This window comes from Narcine bancroftii, chromosome 2, assembly GCF_036971445.1.
Source record: "Narcine bancroftii isolate sNarBan1 chromosome 2, sNarBan1.hap1, whole genome shotgun sequence".
Lineage (NCBI taxonomy): Eukaryota > Metazoa > Chordata > Chondrichthyes > Torpediniformes > Narcinidae > Narcine > Narcine bancroftii.
Genome location: NC_091470.1, coordinates 201,781,179 through 201,806,289, shown reverse-complemented (window position 1 = coordinate 201,806,289; position 25,111 = coordinate 201,781,179). Strand labels below are relative to the sequence as shown.

Sequence of the window (25,111 nt, the reverse complement as noted above, 5' to 3'; positions counted from 1 at the left end):
AAATTTTTGACAGAAAAAGCCTGCCCTCTCTTGCGTTAATACTCCCATGACCACACCGTCTTTTGCATTGGTATATAGGTCAAATGGCTTATTTAGGTTGGGTAAAGCCAAAACTGGGGCACTAATAAGACGCTGTTTCACCAAGGTAAAATCTTTAATCTCCTCTTCCGTCCAGACAACAGTTTTGCCCCTTAGAGTCACAAGTTCATCATAAAGAAATTTGACCAGGCTAGAATAATTCTCAGTCCAAATTCTACAGTATCCCACTAAACCAAGGAATTTCCTAAGTTCTTAAGCACTCTTTGGAGGCGGGATCTGCAGAACACCGCGTGTTCTCTCTGGACTTATCTTCCTAATTCCTTGACTAACCAGATGACCTAAGTATTTAACTTCAGATTGAACAAATTGTAACTTTGATTCGCTCACTCTAAGACCCTTATTCCCTAGAAAATTCAACAGTGTATTTAACCACATCATACATTTTTCCCGTGAATAATAAATTATCAAAATATTGTATTAATTGACAATCCTCTCTCCGAGGGGCCTCATCTAGTACCTGTTCTAAAACTTGGCCAAACAAATTTGGTGATTCTGTAAAACCCTGGGGAAGGACTGTCCACCGGTATTGATTTTTCTGTCCTGTAAAAGGATTCTCCCACTCAAATGCAAACATGTCCCTACTGTCTATTGCCAACAGACAGGTGCAGAAGGCATCTTTGAGCTCAATTACACTAAACCACTTACTATGGAGATCAATTTTACCCATTATCGTATAGGGGTTAGGTACAACCGGATAACGGGTTAGAATAATTTTGTTTAACTCCCTCAAATCCTGCACTAATTGATAGGCACCGTCTGGTTTTTGGACAGGTAAAATTGGGGTATTAAAAGGTGACATACAAGGTTCGAGTATACCATCTTTCACCAATTGGTCAATTACTGGCTGCAGGCCCTTTCGGCCAGCCATAGGAATTGGATACTGTTTTCGTCTAATTACTTCGTCAGGGTCTTTTAAAGTGACTTGCAGGGGAGGAACATCTAACCCTCCTCTATTGCCTCCTTTTGCCCATACTCTAGGATTTATTAGTTCCCGATCCTCCTCTGTTAGTACATAAAATTGAACCCCTATACATGATCCCTATGGTCTGGTACCGATAGCCAATTGGTCCTGTAAATCCCGTCCCAACAAGCAAACTCCAGCTTGCGGAACTAGTAAAATATCCTCTGTTATTATCTTTTCTCCCATTTGTATCCTTACATTCTTTAGTATAGGGACCATAAAATCTCTTCCTCCCACTCCCGAAATCATCACTGTCCCTTCTGTTTTAACACCCTCAGGCCGTTGTAAAATACTAGACCGGGCTGCCCCAGAATCTACTAGAAAAGTCATCTTGTCACTGTGGGGTCCTATGCTTAAATTTACCAATGGTTCTCCGTGCAGCCCCACGATGTGTATTGATTGAGAACCATGATCCCCCTATTCATAATCTGCCTCCATCAATGCGTAAGATCGCATCTCCCTGGCTCGCATTGGGCATTCCCTCTTAAAGTGACCCTCCTTTTTACAATAATAGCAAACTAATGCTCCTGTTTCCCAATTTCTACCAGGGTCTCCACGGGGTCTCGGGAATGGTTGTCGTCCCCGGAATTCTCCTCTACCCCTGCCTCTGCTCTGGTCTCTACTTCCCCACTCCTGGCGCTCCTCCCAACATCCAGGAGCTGGCACACAGCTCCTAACATTTCCCTGCTGTCCCTCCACAACTTCCTTGACTGCCTGCATCCAAATCTTAGCCTTTCCTTTCTGTTTATCTTCAGACCTCTGGACGTATGCCCTTTGTGCGATCTGTAAAAGCTGTGTTATTCCCTGTTCATGCCAATTCTCTGTCTTTTGTAATTTCTTCCTGATATCTGGGGCTGAATTAGTAACAAAGCCCGTCAATACCAACTGTTCACCTGCTGGGGATTCTATATCCAACCCCCCATATTGCTGTATGGTCGCACACAATCTATTCAGAAATGCAGAGGGGGGGGAGGTCTTCTCGGGACCTTGGGGAACCTCAAGTGCCTTCTTAAAGTTCTGTCTTTTTGGAACAGACTCCTTCATTCCTTTTATCAGATTAATCCTATACTCCTCCATTCGTGTGCGACCATCATTAGTATTCTTATCCCAATTCGGGTTTACCAGGGGGAATTTAAGTTCCCCAGGTATCGCCTCTGGTCCCCCTTGATGTTCCCTATCCCAGACTCTAATTCTTGCCTGGCGAATCATTCCACGCTCATCCAAAGTGAATAGAGCCTTAAAGATCGATATTAATTCATCCCAGGTATATATATTCGGTCCCAAAAATTGATCTAATTGTTCTGCACATCCCTGAGGGTCTTCTATCAGGGAAGTCATTTCCTTCTTAAAATTGCACCTCCGTACTAGTCAGAGGCACATTTACAAACCAGAGACCCCCCCACATCCCCTCCCAAGGGAACCTCTCGAAAAGGTCTCATCCAGTTAATTTCTGGCTTATCCCCTCCTCTATGATGTTTAGGTTCCTGCCCTCCAGGAGACAAATCAAAGGGTTCTGCCCTTCCCTCCTGAAGGGTCTCACACTGTTCTGAATGACCTTCATAATCAAAGTCTCCTCCCTCTCGTGTCAATTGAGGCGGTAATCTTGTACTCTGTGAGCGGGTCATCATACCACCCTTACTTTCTTTTTTTTCTCTAACTGGAGGAGGAGGGGAAGGGTACAGAAGGGTAAAGCGTAGGTGAGGCGGGGAGATAGGAGCTGGCACAGGGGGAGCATAAGGTGGAGGAAGGGAATGTAACACATCCCATCCTTGTATTTCTGGGGCAGAAGGTTCCTCATCCTTCTTGTTCTTACATTCCATTTCGCTCAAAATCATTTGATCAAACGATCCACTGGGCCAACAGGCTGCATATTCTCTGCTCTTGGTATTACCTCCTTGATTTTGGTAGAGCCAGATGTTCAATGCCTGACACATCCAGTCCTCGTCGGATCCGAACTTTGGCCAATATACCGAACTCCCTTTTATTGGATTCTTAACCCATTCCTGACAGCAATACGTGACCATGGTCTGTTTATCTTTCCCACAGGTTTTCCCCGCACCCCAATCAGATAACATTAATCCTAACGGACTATGTTTAGGTATCTGATGTTCCCGTCCTTTAGGACTGTTTCCCTTGCTACTTACTCCTCCCATACTAGCAGGTAATAAATTCCTCTTACCGGGATCCAGTAGCTATTCCTAGTGCGCTTCCTTAACGTTCTCCTGTCGTTTGTTCTCAATGCCTCTTCTCGGATATCACTCGCTTCGTCCACTGACCAGTCACCCATCGTCCGGGAGTCCAGCTGAATCAGCCGGGGTGCACCTACCCCCGTCGTTGAGCACTCTGTCAGTGGAGGGAGTGCGATCCCGGACGAGTCCCCAATTGTGAGAAACAAGTACCTTCACAGATTTCGCTCGAGACAAAAATTGAAAACAAAGAACATTTATTGTCTTTTCTTTGGCTTGGCTTCGCGGACGAAGATTTATGGAGGGGGTAAAAAGTCCACGTCAGCTGCAGGCTCGTTTGTGGCTGACCAGTCCGATGCGGGACAGGCAGACACGATTGCAGCGGTTGCAAGGGAAAATTGGTTGGTTGGGGTTGGGTGTTGGGTTTTTCCTCCTTTGCCTTTTGTCAGTGAGGTGGGCTCTGCGGTCTTCTTCAAAGGAGGCTGCTGCCCGCCAAACTGTGAGGCGCCAAGATGCACGGTTTGAGGCGTTATCAGCCCACTGGCGGTGGTCAATGTGGCAGGCACCAAGAGATTTCTTTAGGCAGTCCTTGTACCTTTTCTTTGGTGCACCTCTGTCACGGTGGCCAGTGGAGAGCTCGCCATATAATACGATCTTGGGAAGGCGATGGTCCTCCATTTTGGAGACGTGACCCATCCAGCGCAGCTGGATCTTCAGCAGCGTGGACTCGATGCTGTCGACCTCTGCCATCTCGAGTACCTCGACGTTAGGGGTGTGAGCGCTCCAATGGATGTTGAGGATGGAGCGGAGACAACGCTGGTGGAAGCGTTCTAGGAGCCGTAGGTGGTGCCGGTAGAGGACCCATGATTCGGAGCCGAACAGGAGTGTGGGTATGACAACGGCTCTGTATACGCTTATCTTTGTGAGGTTTTTCAGTTGGTTGTTTTTCCAGACTCTTTTGTGTAGTCTTCCAAAGGCGCTATTTGCCTTGGCGAGTCTGTTGTCTATCTCATTGTCGATCCTTGCATCTGATGAAATGGTGCAGCCGAGATAGGTAAACTGGTTGACCGTTTTGAGTTTTGTGTGCCCGATGGAGATGTGGGGGGGCTGGTAGTCATGGTGGGGAGCTGGCTGATGGAGGACCTCAGTTTTCTTCAGGCTGACTTCCAGGCCAAACATTTTGGCAGTTTCCGCAAAGCAGGACGTCAAGCGCTGAAGAGCTGGCTCTGAATGGGCAACTAAAGCGGCATCATCTGCAAAGAGTAGTTCACGGACAAGTTTCTCTTGTGTCTTGGTGTGAGCTTGCAGGCGCCTCAGATTGAAGAGACTGCCATCCGTGCGGTACCGGATGTAAACAGCGTCTTCATTGTTGGGGTCTTTCATGGCTTGGTTCAGCATCATGCTGAAGAAGATTGTACAACAATGCAAAGTTGGGTGCTTCCCCTTACCCTGAGAATACACACACATACTGGGGCTCACCCAACTTTTATACAGTTCATTTCAGTGTAGAGGTACCCTCCCCCCCTAGCATTCTTCTGGATTGGTTTGGCGTTTGGTAATTCTGTCTGCCTAAGTAAGTGCAGTTTCTGTAAACTCGAAAGACCATGGGGTATCCTATCCTGTCTGGGTCCCATCATGTCATTGTCCTTATTCATGAATCTGCCTTTGTCCTTATTCACACATCTCAACCCTCAGGATACTAATTCTATGCGGAACTTGCTAATTCTTTCTATCACTAAGACCCTTATTCTATTATACTTGCGTAACCCTTCCTCACACTCTTATCCCTACTCAGCACTTCGTCTCGTCTAGTCTACTATTCCTTATTTCATTCATACTAGCTTTACTTCCTATATTCTATTATCTCTCACACTGGTGATTGGCGAGGCCAATGCAGGGCAGACATGCCCGGCCACCGCAGCAGCTGCAAGGGAAATTTGTTATGGTCGAAAACATGGGCATGGAATTTTTAGATGGAGTGCAGTGTGTAGAGTACTGGCCCTGCCCTTAACACCCAGAGTTTATCTGCCACGGCCCAGCAAGCTCGGACGGTGTCAGCCAGGTCCTTGGGTCCTGGGTGTTACGTCAGAGTGTCCTTCTACTGGATGGATGGCATGACAAAGCAAACAAGGCCCATCTGCTCAGGTTTGAAATCAAAGTCGTCCTCTTAAGCTGGCTGCCAACCATGGCTACCTGTCCAGTTATACTGCCGGACACTCAGTCATGCTATGCTGTAGCAAACTCAGTGAAAATGGGGGACACCGACGAGAAGATGTTTCTGCTGGTGCAGTCATGTAGGGGAGGCCATTTGCAATGACCTCCTGCCTGGTAAACCAGACAGCAGCCACACGATGATCACTACACCAAGAAAGGGGTGGGGGGATGATTTAATACGTGTGCCCTTTCTCTGGGTGAGTGGGATATCAGGCCCAGTCCTCTGCCCCCCCCCCCCCCCCCGCCATGGCAAGAGTATCCTCATTAGATTAACACAATAGAACTCCAGGTGTGCTCCCACAAACAAACATCAGAGTAAGTACACCTGTTCTTTTCTCCTACCATCGGGAAGGAGGCACAGGAGTGTGAAGACACACACTCAATGTGACAAAAGCAGCTTCTTTCCCTCCGCCATCGGTTTTCTGAATGGACAATGAACCTCTGGACACTACCTCCGTTTTTTCTCTTTTGTGCACTAATTATATTTTTTAAATCTTTGCGGAATTGCAATGTTGTGCCTTGTTCTGCACAAAGCTGCTGTTACTACAAAACAACTTATTTCATGGCCACATGTTCATGTCAATAAGCCTGATTCTGACTTAAGTCTCTGTGACATGTCTGTCTGCTAATTCGCTTGCTACATTGCATGTATGTTTTCAGTGACATGTACAAGGGCACCTTTTGAAATCAACATTTCCCAATTTGTCACGACATTGTAAGTCCTTTGTTTTTCCGACCAAAGTATCTCTCTTCACCTTCTTCCCGTCCACTCAAGTTTGTTTATTATCATTTGATTGCACGCATAAACTCCGACAAAACGCGGTCTCCAGAACAAAAACACACAATACGCAGTTCATAAAGATCACATAAATGAAATAAATATACTTTTTGCACTCATAAGTAGAAATTCTGCCCGACCTGTATGTGATATCATGTATGTACTCTGCCAATAAATCTAAACTTGGAGTTTTGGGATGATTTACTCAGTTTACAGGATACCATTCATCAATCCCACAGCCTGCAGAAAGAAGCTATTTCCTGGCCTGGCAGTCCCGATTTTGATGCTTCTCATTGATGGTACTGGGTTGTCTTCTTTCTTCTTTGGCTTGGCTTCACGGACGAAGATTTATGGAGGGGTATGTCCACGTCTGCTGCAGGCTCGTTGGTGACTGACAAGTCCGATGCGGGACAGGCAGGCACGGTTGCAGCGGTTGCAAGGGAAAATTGGTGGGTTGGGGTTGGGTGTTGGGTTTTTCCTCCTTTGTCTTTTGTCAGTGAGGTGGGCTCTGCGGTCTTCTTCAAAGGAGGTTGCTGCCCGCCGAACTGTGAGGCGCCAAGATGCATGGTTGGAGGCGATATCAGCCCACTGGCGGTGGTTAATGTGGCAGGCACCAAGAGATTTCTTTAGGCAGTCCTTGTACCTCTTCTTTGGTGCACCTCTGTCACGGTGGCCAGTGGAGAGCTTGCCATAGAACATGATCTTGGGAAGGCGATGGTCCTCCATTCTGGAGACATGACCCACCCAGCGCAGCTGGATCTTCAGCAGCGTGGATTCGATGCTGTCGGCCTCTGCCATCTCGAGTACTTCGATGTTAGGGATGAAGTCGCTCCAATGAATGTTGAGGATGGAGCAGAGACAACGCTGGTGGAAGCGTTCTAGGAGCCGTAGGTGATGCCGGTAGAGGACCCATGATTCAGAGCCGAACAGGAGTATGGGTATGACAACGGCTCTGTACACGCTGATCTTTGTGTATTTCTTCAGGTGGTTGTTTTTCCAGACTCTTTTGTGTAGTCTTCCAAAAGCGTTATTTGCCTTGGCGAGTCTGTTGTCTATCTCTTTGTCGATCCTTGCATCAGATGAAATGGTGCAGCCGAGGTAGGTAAACTGGTTGACCGTTTTGAGTTTTATGTGCCCGATGGAGATGTGGGGGTGCTGGTAGTCATGGTGGGGAGCTGGCTGATGGAGGACCTCCGTTTTCTTCAGGCTGACTTCCAGGCCAAACATTTTGGCAGTTTCTGTGTGCCCGATGGAGATGTGGGTCATGGTGGGGAGCTGGCTGATGGAGGACGCTGGATGGAAAGGGGCTCCTATCATTCCTCGAACCTTATTACTCCTCATGTAGTCGATAGGGAGACCCCAGAGATCTTCTTTGCTGTTTGAATGATCCTCTGCCGTCCACACAATGATGCAACCAGACCGGATACTCTCAGTTGTACTCCTGGAAAAGGTTGTCGAGATGGGGGGGTCCAATAACCTTGCCCTCTTCAGCCTCCTTAGGGAGCAAAGGGTCCATTATTGTCACATGACACTACATTTAAAATGTAACACATGAAATTCTTTAATGTTTGGCAAACGTAAAGCAGACAGAGAGTCGCCACTTTATCCAGCGCCCCTCACAGAAACCTACAGGACCTGGGTTTCCCGGACGATCTCCCCTCCAAGCACTGACCAGGCCTGAGCATGCTTAGCTTCCGAGATCAGACAATCCCAGGTGTGTTCAGGCTATTGGGTGCTGGAGTGTAGGCACCTGACTAATGAGGTGTTGTGAGTCCAGGCATGTTGTCCCTTTTATCCACACCAGGCAACTTTTTGTGCTCTCCTCTCTCGTTGATGTGTTCTCTGAATATTCTCATTATTCTTTGAAAGTGAGAGGTTTAGCCTACAGAGTGCAGAGGAGCAAGACATTTATCATCATTTGCCCTGGATTCTAATATTCCCCAACCAGACAGCATTAACATCGACTTCTCCAATAACCCCCATCCCTGGGATTCTCTCTTTCACTGCTCCCCCCACCCCCATCTCCTTTCCTCCATCTCCCCACCCTTCAGAGAGCCACCCCCTACCCCTAATCACATCTACTACTTCTCCCCCTCCCACCTGGATCCACCTATCCCCTACCCCTAATCACATCTACTCCCCCACCCACCTGGATCCACCTATCCCCCTCCCCCTTCCTCCCTCCCCCCCACCCCCATCCCACCTCCTGATTCAGGCGCCTGCCACCGCAAGGAAGGGCCCAGGCCCGAACTGATGGTGTCCCTTTGCTTCCCGTGGATGCTGCGTAACCTGCTAAGTTTCTTCTGGCACGTTTGTGTGTGGCGCCAGTGTCATCACTCTCGAGGTACCTGTGCATAGTCGATGAGCAAACACCTCTGCAGCAGCACACTCCCCCTCCCCACCCACCCACCCTTTTTTGTTTCATAATGGTTTTGCTGTTGAAACTTTTGCATCCGCCGGTTTACTTCATGCCTTGTTTAAAAGAATGAGGTCGCGCCGCACATTGTGTATGCCGCTGCTGGGAGCAACCCTGGCGGAGATGACATTGAGCAGGTGTGTGTTAGTTGCCGCCCTGAACCAAAGGCATTTCATGTCGGCATGGCTGCGGTGGTGAGTTTTGCATGCAGCGACTGTGGCGCCTGGCAAAGTAAGTTGGCCCTCCTTGTGCGCCTGTTACAGGAATACAAGCGGAAGCAACTGGAGGAGCAGCGGCAGTCCGAGCGTCTGCAGAGGCAGCTGCAGCAGGAGCACGCCTTCCTCAAGTCCCTGCAGCAACAACAGCAGCAGAAGCCCGCAGAGAAGAAGCAGCTTTATTACTACAACAAAAATGCGAATCCGGCCGACAAGCCAGCCTGGGCAAAGGAGGTAATGCACAAACCCTGCTCCCTGGATCAGATGCACCATTACTGGACTTCACACCCTCGTGGCAGAAGTCGGCCAAGTCTACATAGCTTTATCCACTCAGAGTAGCCCACAACTCGAAGGAGCTCTTTTAAAATTTAGCACGGTAACAGACCCAGTCTGTCCACAAGACCGTGTCACCCAGTAGCACCCAATTCACCAACAACCCCAGTACATTTTGGAGGGTGTGGACAAACTGGAGCCCCCAGGGAAAACCCACGCAGACATAGGGAAAACATGCAAACTCCTTACAGATGGCGCGGGATTCGAACCCGGCTCACTGGAGCTGTAACAGTGTGGCGCTGTGTCACCCAGGGGAAACTATAGAAGCGGGTGCAGTTATGATGTTCAGAGCATTAGGACAGAAGGTGTGGAAGGATGTTTGGACAGATATGTGGGTGGGGAGGACAATGGGACGTGTGGATGTGGAGAAGGTTGGGTCAGATGTGTGGGTGGGGAGGACATTGGGACATGAGGGTGGAAGGACGTTGGGACAGATGTGTGAGTGTAGGGGACATTGGGACCTGTGTAGGTGGGGAGGGTGTGGAAGGATGTTTGGACATAAATGTGGGTGGGGAGGACATTGGGTCAGATGTGTGGGTGGGGAGGAAGTTGGGACATGTGTGGGTAGGTGGATGTTGGGACAATTGTGTACGTAGGTGTAGGGGACATTGGGACAGCTGAGTGGGTGGGGAGGACATTGGGACAGATGTGTGGATGTACACGACATTGGGACAGATGTGTGGGTGGGGAGGGTGTGGAAGGATGTTTGGACGTGTGGGTGGGGAGGACAATGGGACATGTATGGATATGAAGAACGTTGGAACAGATGTGAGAGTGGGGAGGACGTTGGGACAGATGTGTGGGTGTAGGGGACATTGGGACAGATGTGAGGGTGGGGAGGACGTTGGGACAGATGTGCGGGTGGAAGGACGATATGGGTATGGAGAACGTTGGGGCAGATATGTGGGTTTAGGGGACATTGGGACAGATGTGAGGGTGGAGAGGACATTGGGACTGTGTTGGAAGGATTTGGATCAAATGAAGATGAACGGGACTATTCCACAATCCCACCATTGGTCACTGGGAAGTGGTGCATCCCTCCCTGGGTGAACAAGGAGTCATGACGTTGTACGGCGAAACACAAATTGCCGGAGGAATACTTGGTGGATCGAGGTGCATAAGAGAGAGAAAAAGATTGGTCATGGTTCAAGCCAAGCCCCTATCAACAAGATTGGTCTCAGCTCCAAACCTTGACCATTTTCCTCCCACTGGTGCTGCTCCACCAGATTTCAGAATCTGCAGTCTCCTCCATGTCTGCTGCTTGGTCCAGTCCCTTCTAAGTCCAAAACTTCTCAATTATGCAAATCACATAGCTGAGACCAATTCATCGGTACAAACTACTGGCGGCCTTGTTTTATATTGAATTACTTGTATGCCTTATGTTAATTTAATTTGTACTTACTGTTTGGTGCATTTTGTACACCTGGGAAACAGCAACAAGCAAGAATTTCATTGTATTTGTGCCTTGGAGCCACGTGTAGATAAGGTGGTGAGGAAAGCTTTTGGTACGCTGGCCTTCATAAATCAGAGTATTGAGTACAGGTCATGTTGAAGTTGTATAAGGCATTAGTGAGGCCGAATTTGGAATATTGTGTGCAGTTTCGGTCGCTGAATTAGAGGAAGAACATCAACAAAACAGAGAAAGTGTAGAGAAGATTTACAAGAATGTTACCAGGGTTTCAGGCTTTGAGTTCCAGGGAAAGGTTAAACAGGCTAGGACTTTATTCCCTGGGGTGTAGAAGATTGAGGGGTGATTTGATAGAGGTATTTAAAACTGAGGGGGACAGATAGAGTCAATGTGGACAGGCTTTTTCCACTGAGGGTGGGGGAGATTTAAACAAGAAGTCATGGATTGAAATTGAAGGGAGAAAAGTTTAGGAGAATCATGAGGGAGAATGAGCTTCCAGCCAAAGTGGTAGATGCAGGCTTGATTTTAACATTCAAGGAAAAGTTGGATAGGTATATGGACGAGAGGGGTATGGAAAGTTACAGGCTGCGTGTGGGTCAATGGGACTAGGTGGGAGAAGTTATTCGGCATGTACGAGAAGGGCCAAACTGGCCTTTGTGCTGAAATTGTTACATAGTGATATAACAAACCCTCATTTGCATCTCTCTGTCTGCAAAGGTGGAAGAGCGCTCCAAAATGAACCGGCAGAACTCTCCTGGTGCAAAACCTAAGATGGGGACCACGATATCTGATCCTTCGCTGCAGTCGCTCTCAGAATCGGTGCCCAACAATTCCACGCAGGCTTCACAGACACCACCCATGCACCGGCCTGTGGAACCGCAGGGAGTTCAGTCAAAGGTGGGTGGGATTTTCACTGCTCCTATTTAACTTGGTGGGTGGAGGCTATTTGAGCCCGGAATTCTGGCCACAAATGGTTCACGCACAGATCTGTCTCGATAAAGGGTCTTGGCCAGAAACGTTGACCACCATTTCCACCCATGGATGCTGCCTGACCTGAAGAGTTGTTCCAGCAGCTTTTTGTCTCCTCAAGGTTCCAGTATCTGCAATCTCTCTGCTTCACTGCTGCAGATCTTTCCAACTGCTTCTGAATCCCCAATGTCACTGAAGCAGATTAAATGTGGTGCCAGATCCGCCATGTGAAATTGCTTACATTTCAAGATGGGAAGCCATTCTTTGCCACATAGGTTGCGGATATTTGAACAGATACAGGTTCACCCCACTTTTCAAATGCTTGTGTTTTCTGCAAATTTGCTTTTATCAAGTATACCAACCTGTGTTCGCTATCCAAAAAAAATTTGAATGGGTTTTCACTTTGACAAAAAAAAAGCCTTCAATGGTAGTAAATGGGTCTTCGTGTTATGCCATTTTGGCTTGCGAAAGGTTTCATGGGAACGCTACTTTTGTAAAGCGGAGTATACCTGTACATGGACAATGGTTTAGATTGATATGGGCAAAACAAGGCAAATAGAACAGCTCATGAATAGTCCTTTGGCAAACATCCGCACTCCACTTGCACACAGATCCCACCCCTCCCTGCATTTCCATGTGCCTATCTACAAATCTCTTAAACTATTGCATCTGTTTCCAGCATTCCCCCAGCTGCCTGTTTCACCCTTAAATTTTACACATAGAGTATGGTAACAGGCCATTTTGGCCCAGGAGTCCATGCCACCCAATTAACCTACAACCCGAGTACATTTCAAACAGCGGAAGGAAACTGGAGCCCCCGGGAAAAACCCACGCAGACGTGGAGGACGTACAAACTCCTTACAGACAGCACAGGATTCAAACCCTGATTCCGATCCTGGCACTGTTAAAGGCGTCATGCCAATCACTGCCAAAAACCTTTCTGTGTAAGTTTCTGTTTAAACTCCACTGCCATCTCTTATCGTAAACATAAGTCCTGCAATATCACCACTTTTAACTTGGAGAGGGGGAAAGATTCTGATTGAATACCCCATTAATATTCTTTTTTAAATTTCGGCATACAGCAAGGTAACAGGCTTGTGCTGCCCAAACATCCAAAGTAACTTACATCCCCCGTAGGTTTTGAAGGGTGGGAGGAAACCGCAGCACCTAGAGGAAACCCACTCAGACACAGGGAGAACATTTAATAACTCTCAGAATTTTCTATCGGGTCAGCTCCTGATGTTCCAGAAAAAGCAATTAAAGTTTGTGCCGCCTCTCTTTAGAGCTCTACTCCAGGCAGCAATCTCTGCTGTACCTTTTCCAAACCAATCCTGAACTATAGGATACCCCCACAGTACTCCAGTTCAGAATTGGATTGTCATGAAGAGGTCATGAAATCTGTTGTTATGCTGCAGCATTCACAGTGCAAATATTGTAATAAAATAAATAAATTAGTGCAAGAAGAAGGGAAAGAGCGGCAGTGTCTGTGGTTCATTGTCCGTTCAGAAATCTGAAGGCCAAGGGTGTTCACCTTCAGTTTCCTGTACCACCTCCTTGATGGCAGCCGTGTAAAGGAAGAGAGCATGACCTGGGTGGTGAAGTGAGGCTGCTTTCTTAGGATTCAAGATTCTTTCATCGTCAAGCAATAAAACAGAAAAAGTAATATTACATGAAATTACATTTAATCTACTGTAAGGCAGACAAAGGTTCGCCATCAGCAGAAATTGTCAGAGAAAGAAGCAAAAGAGAGTGTCCCCAGAGTCACTGAGCCTCCAGCGCTCCCACAGCCTCCCCAGCCACATAGACTCCAGTCCAAAGCATCGGCAACCCAAGCTCGAGATCCAAACCTCTGACACAATCGTGAAGCCCCTAGTGTCCTCGGCAATCTCTCGCATCCTGGTTTCCACATCAGCCGTTCTTAAGCCAGTCTACAGCAGTCCACAGCCTGGTGTGAGTCCCGTGACCACAGCATGTGTTCGCTGCCTTAGCCACAGAGACCCTCACTGATCTGCACCCGGGTCACTGTCCCATGGGTCGTCTCCTCTGCTTCTTCTCAAGCAGGGGGTTCTCCCCGATTTCTGGTGCCCTGCACCAGTCCTCTGCTTCCCCAGAGTCATGGCTGCTGCCTGTCACAGGCACCACCATCTTGAGCCCAGTTGTCGGATTTTAAAATAAAACACCAGCGGCTTCTTTAGAGCCAACGTCAGTTGGACTGGGCGTTTGGACCCCGCAGGGGAGAGCTCTGACCCCGGTATCCGCAGGTCTACACCAGTGGCAGCAGCTCTGCCAATTTTTATTTAAGGCACCACCTTCAGTAGATGTCCTCGATGGAACGTCCTCTATGATGTTGCTGGCTGTCTTGGGTAAATTTGTACCTCTCACTTTGTTCGTTTTAGATTGGTCACAGTTTTCGAGCTACCGAAAGAAAATAGACACACACTCCGAGAGCAGTTCAGTTTATACAAGTCTTTATTACTAAATCTAAAGCTGAATTCACACTACAATATGCAAGCCCTTCCCAATTATACTTATCAATGCCTGGACTGGTCCCAACTGCCGAAGCAAGGCAACGACTGCACACTTGTAGTAGGTTGTCGGGGCGCCGGTAGCAGCTTCTCCACCTCCCTCGACCGGGACGTTAGCTGGACTCTTGAAGTTCTTCTTCTTGCTGAGAGATGTTGCCACCTCTTGGAGAGTCTCAAACTTCAGCACTGGGACCATGGCTTATATTACCCAAAAGTTGTTTACTTCAGATCTTATCTCTTTGAACAACTGCATCTCTGGTCCTCGTGGTGGAAGTTGGATAATGTCTACTGATTCATATGCATCCCTGGGCCCCATAGTGTAAATTTAGATAATGTATACTAATTCATATGCAACAAGCAGGTTCTCAGCCTTGCAGAAGCAAAGGCTGCAAAAGTAAGAAACACGGTTTAAATCTTCCATTACACTGGCTAATTTCACAACTCTGTAGTCCTTTCCTGTCCTGTGCATTGGCACCTCCGTACCAGACAGCAATACAACCAGTCATTACACCTGTAGAAATTTGCAGGTCAGTGGGACCAGCAGAATTATGTTTCGGCACAGGTAGTGTTCCCTGGTTTCTATGGTTCTTTGGAAGTATAGCCGCTGGCAAGCCTAGCCAAGGTTTTATATTAGCTGCAATGTGATTCCTTACTCTTGTACACATAGCCCCAAACGGGACGAGCTTTGGTCGACTACTTTTTCAGCGTGGACAAGTTGAACCAAAGGACTTGTTTCCATGCTGTTGAACTCTGACTTCCAGCTCAAAGGCTCCTACAACAATATGTTATGCGCATCAATCTCTGATGACTTTAAACTTGTCAGTCAATCCAACTGGCATCTTGTGATGTCTGTGAGCCACTTTCATTGTCTTTTACATCTTTATTTAGCTTCTCCATAAATTTATCAGTATTATTCACCTTGACAATTAATTGTGGGACCAGGTTCCCTTTGGCTTGGCTTCGCAGACGAAGATTTATTGAGGGGGTAAATGTCCACGTCAGCTGCAGTCTCGATTGTGGCTGACAAGCCAGGCAGACACGGTTGCAGCGGTTGCAGGGGAAAATTGGTTGGTTGGGGTTGGGTGTTGGGTTTTTTCTCCTTTGTCTTTTGTCAGTGAGGTGGACTCTGCGGTTTTCTTCAAAGGAGGTTGCTGCCCGCCGAACTGTGAGGCGCCAAGATGCACGGTTTGAGGCGATATCAGCCCACTGGCGGTGGTCAATGTGGCAGGCACCAAGAGATTTCTTTAGGCAGTCCTTGTACCTCTTCTTTGGTGCACCTCTGTCACGGTGGCCAGTGGAAAGCTCGCCATATAACACGATCTTGGGAAGGCGATGGTCCTCCATTCTCGAGACGTGACCCACCCAGCGCAGCTGGATCTTCAGCAGCGTGGACTCGATGCTGTCGGTCTCTGCCATCTCGAGTACTTCGATGTTAGGGATGAAGGTGCTCCAATGAATGTTGAGGATGGAGCGGAGACAACGCTGGTGGAAGCATTCTAGGAGCCGTAGGTGATGCCGGTAGAGGACCCATGATTCGGAGCCGAACAGGAGTGTGGGTATGACAACGGCTCTGTATACGCTAATCTTTGTGAGGTTTTTCAGTTGGTTGTTTTTCCAGACTCTTGTGTAGTCTTCCAAAGGCGCTATTTGCCTTGGCCAGTCTGTTGTCTATCTCATTGTCGATCCTTGCATCTGATGAAATGGTGCAGCCGAGATAGGTAAACTGGTTGACCATTTTGAGTTTTATGTGCCCGATGGAGATGTGGGGGTGCTGGTAGTCATGGTGGGGAGCTGGCTGATGGAGGACCTCCGTTTTCTTCAGGCTGACTTCCAGGCCAAACATTTTGGCAGTTTCCGCAAAACAGGACATCAAGCGCTGAAGAGCTGGCTCTGAATGGGCAACTAAAGCGGCATCATCTGCAAAGAGTAGTTCACGGACAAGTTTCTCTTGTGTCTTGGTGTGAGCTTGCAGGCGCCTCAGATTGAAGAGACTGCCATCCGTGCGGTACCTAATGTCTACTAATTCATATGCAACAAGCAGGTTCTCAGCCTTGCAGAAGCAAAGGCTGCAAAAGTAAGAAACACGGTTTAAATCTTCCATTACACTGGCTAATTTCACAACTCTGTAGTCCTTTCCTGTCCTGTGCATTGGCACCTCCGTACCAGACAGCAATACAACCAGTCATTACACCTGTAGAAATTTGCAGGTCAGTGGGACCAGCAGAATTATGTTTCAGCACAGGTAGTGTTCCCTGGTTTCTATGGTTCTTTGGAAGTATTGCCGCTGGCAAGCCTAGCCAAGGTTTTATATTAGCTGCAATGTGATTCCTTACTCTTGTACACATAGCCCCAAACGGGACGAGCTTTGGTCGACTACTTTTTCAGCGTGGACAAGTTGAACCAAAGGACTTGTTTCCATGCTGTTGAACTCTGACTTCCAGCTCAAAGGCTCCTACAACAATATGTTATGCGCATCAATCTCTGATGACTCTAAACTTGTCAGTCAATCCAACTGGCATCTTGTGATGTCTGTGAGCCACTTTCATTGTCTTTTACATCTTTATTTAGCTTCTCCATAAATTTATCAGTATTATTCACCTTGACAATTAATTGTGGGACCAGGTTCCAAGCCTTTACTATTTGGTGGTCAACAAAGTCCTTCAAACTTCCACAAAGTGGAGGTGGTCCACATCTTCCCGCCCCCCCTCCCCACCATTCGGGGCCCAAATAGCCCTTCCAAGTGAGACAACACTTCACTTGTGAATCTGCAGGAGTCATCCACTGCGTGTGGTGCTCCTGTGGTGGCCTTCTCTACATCAGAAAGACTGGACACATTCCAGGAGATCAGCACCTCGGCTCTGTTCGCATCAGTGACAGGGATCTCCCAGTGGCCACGCATTTCAATTCTGCATTCCACTCCAATACCGACATGTCTGTCCTTGGCCTCATGCACCACCAGACTAGGCCACCCCGTAAATTAGAGGAGCACCACCTAAAATTCCGTCTGGGTGCTCGCCAACCGGATGGCATGACCTTCAACTTCTCCAGTTTCTGCTGGCCCACTCCCCGTTCTCCCTCTTGTCTCCTTGCCTCCAGCTCTCCACCCCTTCCCCATCCATTCACAGAGCCCTCCCTCCCTTATCCACCTATTACCTCCGTGCTCCTCCCCCTGCCCCTCCATCATTTTATGCAGGCTTCTGCTTACATTTTGTTCATACCTTGATGTAGGGCCTAGGCCTGAAACATTGGTTATGTATCTATCTTCGCTCTATTAAATACCCTTTTTTGATCTGCTGAATTTCTCCAGCTTTTTTTAGTACAGGTACGCAATCCTTTATCCGGACATCTAAAATCTGGTAAGCTCCAAAAACCAGCAAGTGGGGGAGAGGGCAGCCCGAGTCAGGCGAGCAAGGTGGGGAGACCGGCAGTGCAAGTCAGGCAGGCGAGGTGAGTGGGGGGGGAGACAGCAGCGCGACTGGAAGGGGGTGGGGTGGATACGGCAGCACAATTCAGGTGGGCTTAAATCTGGCTTTCTGAAATCCAGAAAAATCCAAAATTCGAGACACACTGTCCCCCCAAGGGTTCCGGATAAAGGATTGTGTACCTGTACTACATTGCATCTGGAGTGTTTAACTCCATAGGATGGCTTTCACAGGTTGATTCTGTCTACAGATTTCCCTCTGGATTTTGGCAGTCATAGCAAGATGTTAAACTTCACTCTTTAGGTGACCATCAGGTCCCTTATCCAGTTCAAAGCTGAAGCCGTTATTTTGCTAAATGTTAGCTCGAAGAGTGTAAATGCAGTTTGTGAAATGTTAAATACAGTTCATTTTGTCTTCTGGGCTGCATTGCATCTTCAGTTTCGATGTTGTGCCAAGGCTGTGATTGATGAAAAGGTGGAGCTGGCTATTGAATTTTACAGCAACCTCATTTACAATGAATTGAACCACGAATAATTTGTCAGGGATTCAGGATAAAATATTCAAGTGGCTGGATGGGAGAAGACAGAGAGTGGTAATGGGTGGTTGCTTCTCTGACTGGAGGACTGGAGGCCTGTGACTACTGGTGGCCTCAGAGATCGGTGCTGGGACCATTGTTGTTTATCATCTATATCAGTGATGTGGATGATAATGTGGTCAATTGGATCAGCAAGACTGAAGGAGTTGTTGGCAGCGAGGGAGGCTTTCAAAGCTCGCAGAGGGATCTGGACCAGCTGGAAAGTGGCCGTTGGAATTTAATGCAGACAAGTGTGAGGTGCTGCATTTTGGAAGGACAAACCAAAGTAGAACATTCACAGTAAATGGTTGGGCACTGAGGAGTGTGGAGGAACAAAGGAATCTGGGAACACAGATACATAATTCCCTGAAAGTGGCATAACAGGTGGATAGAGTTGTAAAGAAAAATTTTGGCATCTTGGCCTTCATAAATCAATGTATTGAGTATAGAAGTTGGGATGTTATGGTGAGATTGTATAAGACATTGGTAAGACCAAATTTGGAGTATTGTGTGCAGTTCTGGTCACCAAGCTATAGGAAGGATATCAGTAAGATTGAAAGAGTGCAGAGAAGATTTAACAGGATGTTGCCAGTTCTTCAGGAATGAAGTTACAGGGAGAGATTAAACAGGTTAGGACATTATTCCTTGGAGCGTAGAAGAATGAGGGGAGATTTGATAGAGGTTTATAAAATTATAAGGGGTGGAGACAGAGTAAATGCGAATAGGCTCTTTCCATTTAGATGAGGAGAGATAAATATGAGAGAGCATGTCTTTAGGGTGAAAGGGGAAAGTTTCAGGAGGAACTTTAGGGGGAACTTCACTCAGAGAGTGGTGGGAGTGTGGATCAAGCTGTCATCTGACATGGTAAATTCAGGCTCACTCTTAAGAATAAATTTACTTTAAGAATTAATTGGATAGATACATGGATGGGAGAAGCCTGGAAGGTTATGGACTGGGTGCAGGTTAGTAGGACTAGCAGAATAATATTTTGGCACAGACTAGAAGAGTCAAATGGCCTGTTTTCTGTGCTGTAGTGTTCTATGGTTCTAAATGAATGTTCTGGTCAGAGGAGAGAACTACGTAAGATGTTAGAAATACTGAGACGGTGGAACACCTTGTGGAGGCAGCAAGAATTGTGGACCCATTGGAGAGCAGAGGCACAGGGTTCTACAGCCCAGTCCAACTGCTGGCGGTTCCAAACAGGCTTGAAGCGGGCTGTTAAAGAAGCAAACAGTGGTTTCTTTTAAAATCCTGTGACCGCTGAGTGTGGGCCCAAGATGGCAGCAGCCCCAAGGGGTTGCAGCCTCTGGGGAAGCGGAGGACTGGCGCAGGGGCACCAGAAAACAAGGAGACGGCACTATGGGATGGCGACAGACCTATAGACTGGCAGCGGGGTGTTGCCAACTCGAAGCGAGGAACACACGCAGGCTGCAAGCGACAGTTGTCAAGGAATTCACACCAGGCTGTGGACTTCTGGAGACTGGCTCAAGGCTGGCTGCAAGGGTACCAGTCATCATAATGGGGATATGAGAAGGTGCCGAGGGTGGGAAGGGCTCCCAAGGGGCCTTGGGCGCTGAAGGGTTCCTGATTGTGTCGGAGGTTCAGATCTGGAGTTAGGGTTGCCAATGAGTCTGTGCCACGGACACTCGGTGACTCTGAAGGATCTCTCTTTTGCTTCTCTTTCTCCGATTGTAAGGGGTGCTGAGCAATTTCTGCTGATGGCGAGCCTTTGTCTTAACCTTTTGAATTCTGTGGCCCTGTTTTCAGGGACTACTATCAAGCGCATGTCCCAGTTTCTGAGACTGGTTTTGTAATAAATAAATGTATTCCATTAGAAAAAATAACATCTTCTTCTTTGGCTTGGCTTCGCGGACGAAGATTTATGGAGGGGGTAAAAAGTCCACGTCAGCTGCAGGCTCGTTTGTGGCTGACAAGTCCGATGCGGGACAGGCAGACACGATTGCAGCGGTTGCAAGGGAAAATTGGTTGGTTGGGGTTGGGTGTTGGGTTTTTCCTCCTTTGCCTTTTGTCAGTGAGGTGGGCTCTGCGGTCTTCTTCAAAGGAGGTTGCTGCCCGCCAAACTGTGAGGCGCCAAGATGCACGGTTTGAGGCGTTATCAGCCCACTGGCGGTGGTCAATGTGGCAGGCACCAAGAGATTTCTTTAGGCAGTCCTTGTACCTTTTCTTTGGTGCACCTCTGTCACGGTGGCCAGTGGAGAGCTCGCCATATAACACGATCTTGGGAAGGCGATGGTCCTCCATTCTGGAGACGTGACCCAACCAGCGCAGCTGGATCTTCAGCAACGTGGACTCGATGCTGTCGACCTCTGCCATCTCGAGTACTTCGACGCTTGGGGTGTAAGCGCTCCAATGGATGTTGAGGATGGAGCGGAGACAACGCTGGTGGAAGCGTTCTAGGAGCCGTAGGTGGTGCCGGTAGAGGACCCATGATTCGGAGCCGAACAGGAGTGTGGGTATGACAACGGCTCTGTATACGCTTATCTTTGTGAGGTTTTTCAGTTGGTTGTTTTTCCAGACTCTTTTGTGTAGTCTTCCAAAGGCGCTATTTGCCTTGGCGAGTCTGTTGTCTATCTCATTGTCGATCCTTGCATCTGATGAAATGGTGCAGCCGAGATAGGTAAACTGGTTGACCGTTTTGAGTTTTGTGTGCCCGATGGAGATGTGGGGGGGCTGGTAGTCATGGTGGGGAGCTGGCTGATGGAGGACCTCAGTTTTCTTCAGGCTGACTTCCAGGCCAAACATTTTGGCAGTTTCCGCAAAGCAGGACGTCAAGCGCTGAAGAGCTGGCTCTGAATGGGCAACTAAAGCGGCATCATCTGCAAAGAGTAGTTCACGGACAAGTTTCTCTTGTGTCTTTGTGTGAGCTTGCAGGCGCCTCAGATTGAAGAGACTGCCATCCGTGCGGTACCGGATGTAAACAGCGTCTTCATTGTTGGGTCTTTCATGGCTTGGTTCAGCATCATGCTGAAGAAGATTGAAAAGAGGGTTGGTGCGAGAACACAGCCTTGCTTCTCGCCATTGTTAATGGAGAAGAGTTCAGAGAGCTAATTTATGGGAACCGTACATGGAACACAACAGAGAAATCCTACCATGAACCTCCACCACCTAAAATGACAGAAGCAGAAGACAATGAAAAGAACTGACTCAGTATATAAAAGTAAAAGATAAAAATTTCTTGTTTATTTTATTAAGTGACAACATTGTTTAATGGATTTAATGTATCTTATAGATTGAACTTTGAATAAATGGGAAGGGGGGAGAGGGAGGGAGGGAAGGGAGGGGGGGGAAAAGGGGAGAAAATGACACTATATATTCAAGAGAAAAATGTCTGTATGTATTTTGGTCAATATGGTTTATTGTGTAAAAAATAAAAAATTAAATTTAAAAAAACCAGCTAGTTCATACTGTATTTTCCCCATGGATCCAGTGCGGAGTATATATTTTAAAAGGTTAAAAATGGCTAGAGTCCTATTGCAATTTCATGTAATATTACACCCTTTTTATTACAAGACAATAAATGAACCTTGAATTTTATAAACTTTTATGTCAGGTCTATTGGCATTCATGTTGTTGAATGCTTCCTGATCCCATGGCTTCAGATACTTGCTGTATTTTGATGGGACTGTTTTAGTAACTGAATTAATCACCTTATTTCAGCAAGGATTTAAGTGCAAATGTAAAACTGTCTTTCAGTTTCAAGTGGCGCACCTAGTTGCGCTGAAACCATCCATGCCGGTTCCAAGGTCCCAGTCACTCCAAGACCAACCCAACAAGAATGTGGCTGCCTTCCCGACCCAGGAGCCGGCCCCAGTGAAGCGTGGGGAGATGTTGCGGCAAAACTCCGACCCCACCTCCGAGACTCCAGTGCTGCCTCCCCGCACCAACAGAGATGACTCTGGGCCGTGGGTGAAGATGTCTGAAGAAGCACCGCCAAAGGTAATTGTGGCTAGCCCAAAACTATGCTATGATCTGTGTTTGAATCCTGCCCTGTCTGTAAGGAGTTTGACAGAAACTCGTAAAAATAGGTTATATCTAAAAACCAGCACGTGATAGGAAAATTGGAAGGTGATTTTGGTGATCAGCAGTCCAAAATCCATAAAAAAAATCCCAAAGTGTTCAGGAAGCAAAATCTTTATTGTCCAGTGTTATAGAACATAGACCAGGTTCCCTAATATATCCAGCATGTGAAATTGTTAGCATTTTATAATGGAGAATGTTTATTCCACACAGATTGCAGACATTTGGACAGCTACTTGGATAGGAAACGTTTAGAGGGATCTAGTTCAAATGCAGGCAAAATAGTACGGTGTGGCCCTTCGACTCACAATGTTTGATTAAGCTCTCGCTTCTGTCTGCACATGATCCATACCCCTCCAGCATACTCAGATGTTTACCTGAAAGTATCCTTGCATTTTATTCAGATCAGGAAAGGATTGGGTCTTTTCAGTCAGTGGCAAAGCTTTAGAGAACTTTGACCAGGTAGGGAATGTGCTTTCAAAGCATTAGGTAGTCTGTACGGTAAAATCCCTGTTATCTGGAATTCAAGCAACCGGCAAAAAAAAAATGAGGAAAATAATTAGATCAGAGATACAGAAGTTTAAAATTGCAGTGCCTCACTATTAGTTCGCCAATTACACAACACGCAATCTCAAGCAACAAGAAAAAAATCCCCTGGCATCTACCAATCCCCATAGATGCTGGATACCAGGAGTTTTACTGTACATGGTCAGCATTTCTTTCCTGTTACAATTCCTTCAAGGTTCCAAGCGAAGAATTAGCACAATTTTAGCACCTGGTGCCAGCACATAGATTATAGTACATGGGGCAGAAGCAAGCCTGAATCTCAATGTCCCCATAACTCTTTAGGGTTAGTGAGGTGTACCAGGCTTTACTCTCCAACTTCACGCTTTCATCCCTGGTTATGTGTCATGGCATCTTTCCTGTCATTGCTCGATTTTTAAAAGGTTTGTTTGACCAGGACAATGAGGTAGATTCATGAGGGAGCACTGGAGGAGAATCCATAAGACATAGGAGCACAACTAGGCCATTCAGCCCATTGAGTTTGACCCACTATTTAATCATGAGCTGATCCATTTTCCCAACCACACTTCACGGACACTCAGTGACTCCAAAGGGACTCTCTGTTGCTCCTCTTTCTCCTATTGTGAGGGCTGCTGGCAATGCTCATGTTTGCCTTACAGCAGACATAAGTTGAAGCATATCTCATGACAATACAAGGAACCTTTTCTGTAAATTAGATTGAATTGCTTATTTGTCACGTAAGAAGCTTTCTTTTGCATGCTACCAAGGGACTTCAACCCACCCAGCAGGTCACGTAATGGTAAAAAAACAGACAAACAGAATTAGAATTTATTGCATGAACAAGTCATGAAATTCAGTGTTTTGTGGCAGAATCCTAGTGCAAACATTCATTTTATAAACCATCTTACAAGAATAAATATATTTTATAAAATAGTGCACGTAAAGTGAGGCCGTGTCTTTGGTTGGTTGATTGATTAATAAGGAATCTGATGGCGGAGGGAAAGAAGCTGGGTGCTTGTCTTCAGGCTCCTATACCTGATAGCAGAGTGAAGAGGGCAGGGCCTGTGTGGTGGGGGTCCTTGAGGATAGAGACTGCATTTTTAAGACATCGCCTCATGTCGATGTCTTCAATGGAGTGAAGTCTGGTTCCTGTCCTAAGAGTTGACGCCTCCATACCAGACAGTGATACAACTGACCAGAATGCTCTCCACAGTCCACCTGGAGAAGTTTTTAAGAGTCTTCAGTGACATACCGAATTTCCTCAGACATCTCACAAAGTCTAGCTGCTGGCAAGCCTTCTTCGTGATTGAATCAACCTTGAGGCTCCAGGACAGACCCTCGGAGATATCGACACCCAAGAAGAGTGAAGGAATTCAGTCCAAAATCAGTGTAGGGAACATATATAAAGGCATCATTTTTTTTTGCCAGCATGAGATCCCTTCAAGGAAAGAAAGGATGGGAGTCAGGTGATGGAGTAGTGGCCGGACGGTGAACTCCAGCTCTCTCCAGAAGAGTCGGAAAAAACAAAGGAAAACACAAAGGCACAAAAATAAAAATTAAAGTAAAGTGAGTATAAAGGTGGAAAGAAGATGGTGACGAAAAAAGAAAAATCAAAACCAACGGTAAGAAGAGAGGAAGAGAAGACAACGGAAGAAGAAGGAGAAGGCCTTACCTGTTCAAAGAGGCCCGCGGTGGAGAGAGAAACCCGCTCCCTCAGGTCGGTAGAAAGTGGACTACAAAAATGACTCGCTGAGCCGAGTAAAAGTGCGCAACCGCGCATGCGCATGCAAAAAAACACACCGACGGGAGGGGTGACCAGCTGGGGAGTCGATCTCCACAGCCGGCAATGACAGCTGCAGAACACCTGCAGCAAGAGGAGAATATAGAAGACAATGAAAACAAGAAAGAAGAGAAGAAAAGGACAACAAAGAAACAACAGATGGCCAACCCAGAGGAAGAAGAAGAGGAAGAGGAAGAGTACAGTGAAATAGAAGAAGAAGGGAAAGGCAAGACAAAGGATATACTTTCTCTTATTAAAGAATACATGGAGTCATTTAAAGAATGGCAAGCGCAAGAATTTAATGATTTAAGAAGAAGAATAAACAATACAGAAGAGAAAATGAATAAAATAGATATGACCTTATCAGAAATGGGAAAAAAAATGGACAAGGTGGAAAGACGAGAAGCAGCAGTAGAAATGGAGGTAGAAGACTTAAAAAAGAAATTAGAGGAATCTAATAAAAAAGTTAAAGAGACACAAGAACTGTTAGCTCAGAAAATAGATATAATGGAAAATTATAACAGAAGAAATAACATAAAGATAGTGGGCCTTAAGGAAGATGAAGAAGGCAAGAATGTGAGAGAATTTATAAAAGATTGGATCCCTAGGATACTAGGATGTCCAGAACTACAGCAAGAAATGGAAATAGAAAGGGCACATAGAGCATT

The 25,111-nt window shown here is 46.9% G+C and overlaps 1 protein-coding gene across 4 annotated transcripts in view; it reads left to right on the top strand.

The window, feature by feature from the left end:
• Nucleotides 1-25,111, top strand: part of LOC138755002 (misshapen-like kinase 1) — a 406,606-nt gene that overhangs the window by 208,999 nt on the left and 172,496 nt on the right. For all 4 annotated transcript variants that reach the window (XR_011351978.1, XM_069920129.1, XM_069920126.1 and 1 more), the window contains 3 exons: nucleotides 8,918-9,103; nucleotides 11,328-11,507; nucleotides 21,815-22,057. Coding sequence is in view for 3 of the 4 variants with exons in the window: in XM_069920129.1 (XP_069776230.1) it covers nucleotides 8,918-9,103; nucleotides 11,328-11,507; nucleotides 21,815-22,057 (609 nt within the window). In the remaining variant the exon portion in view is untranslated. The remainder of the gene's footprint in view (nucleotides 1-8,917; nucleotides 9,104-11,327; nucleotides 11,508-21,814; nucleotides 22,058-25,111) is intronic.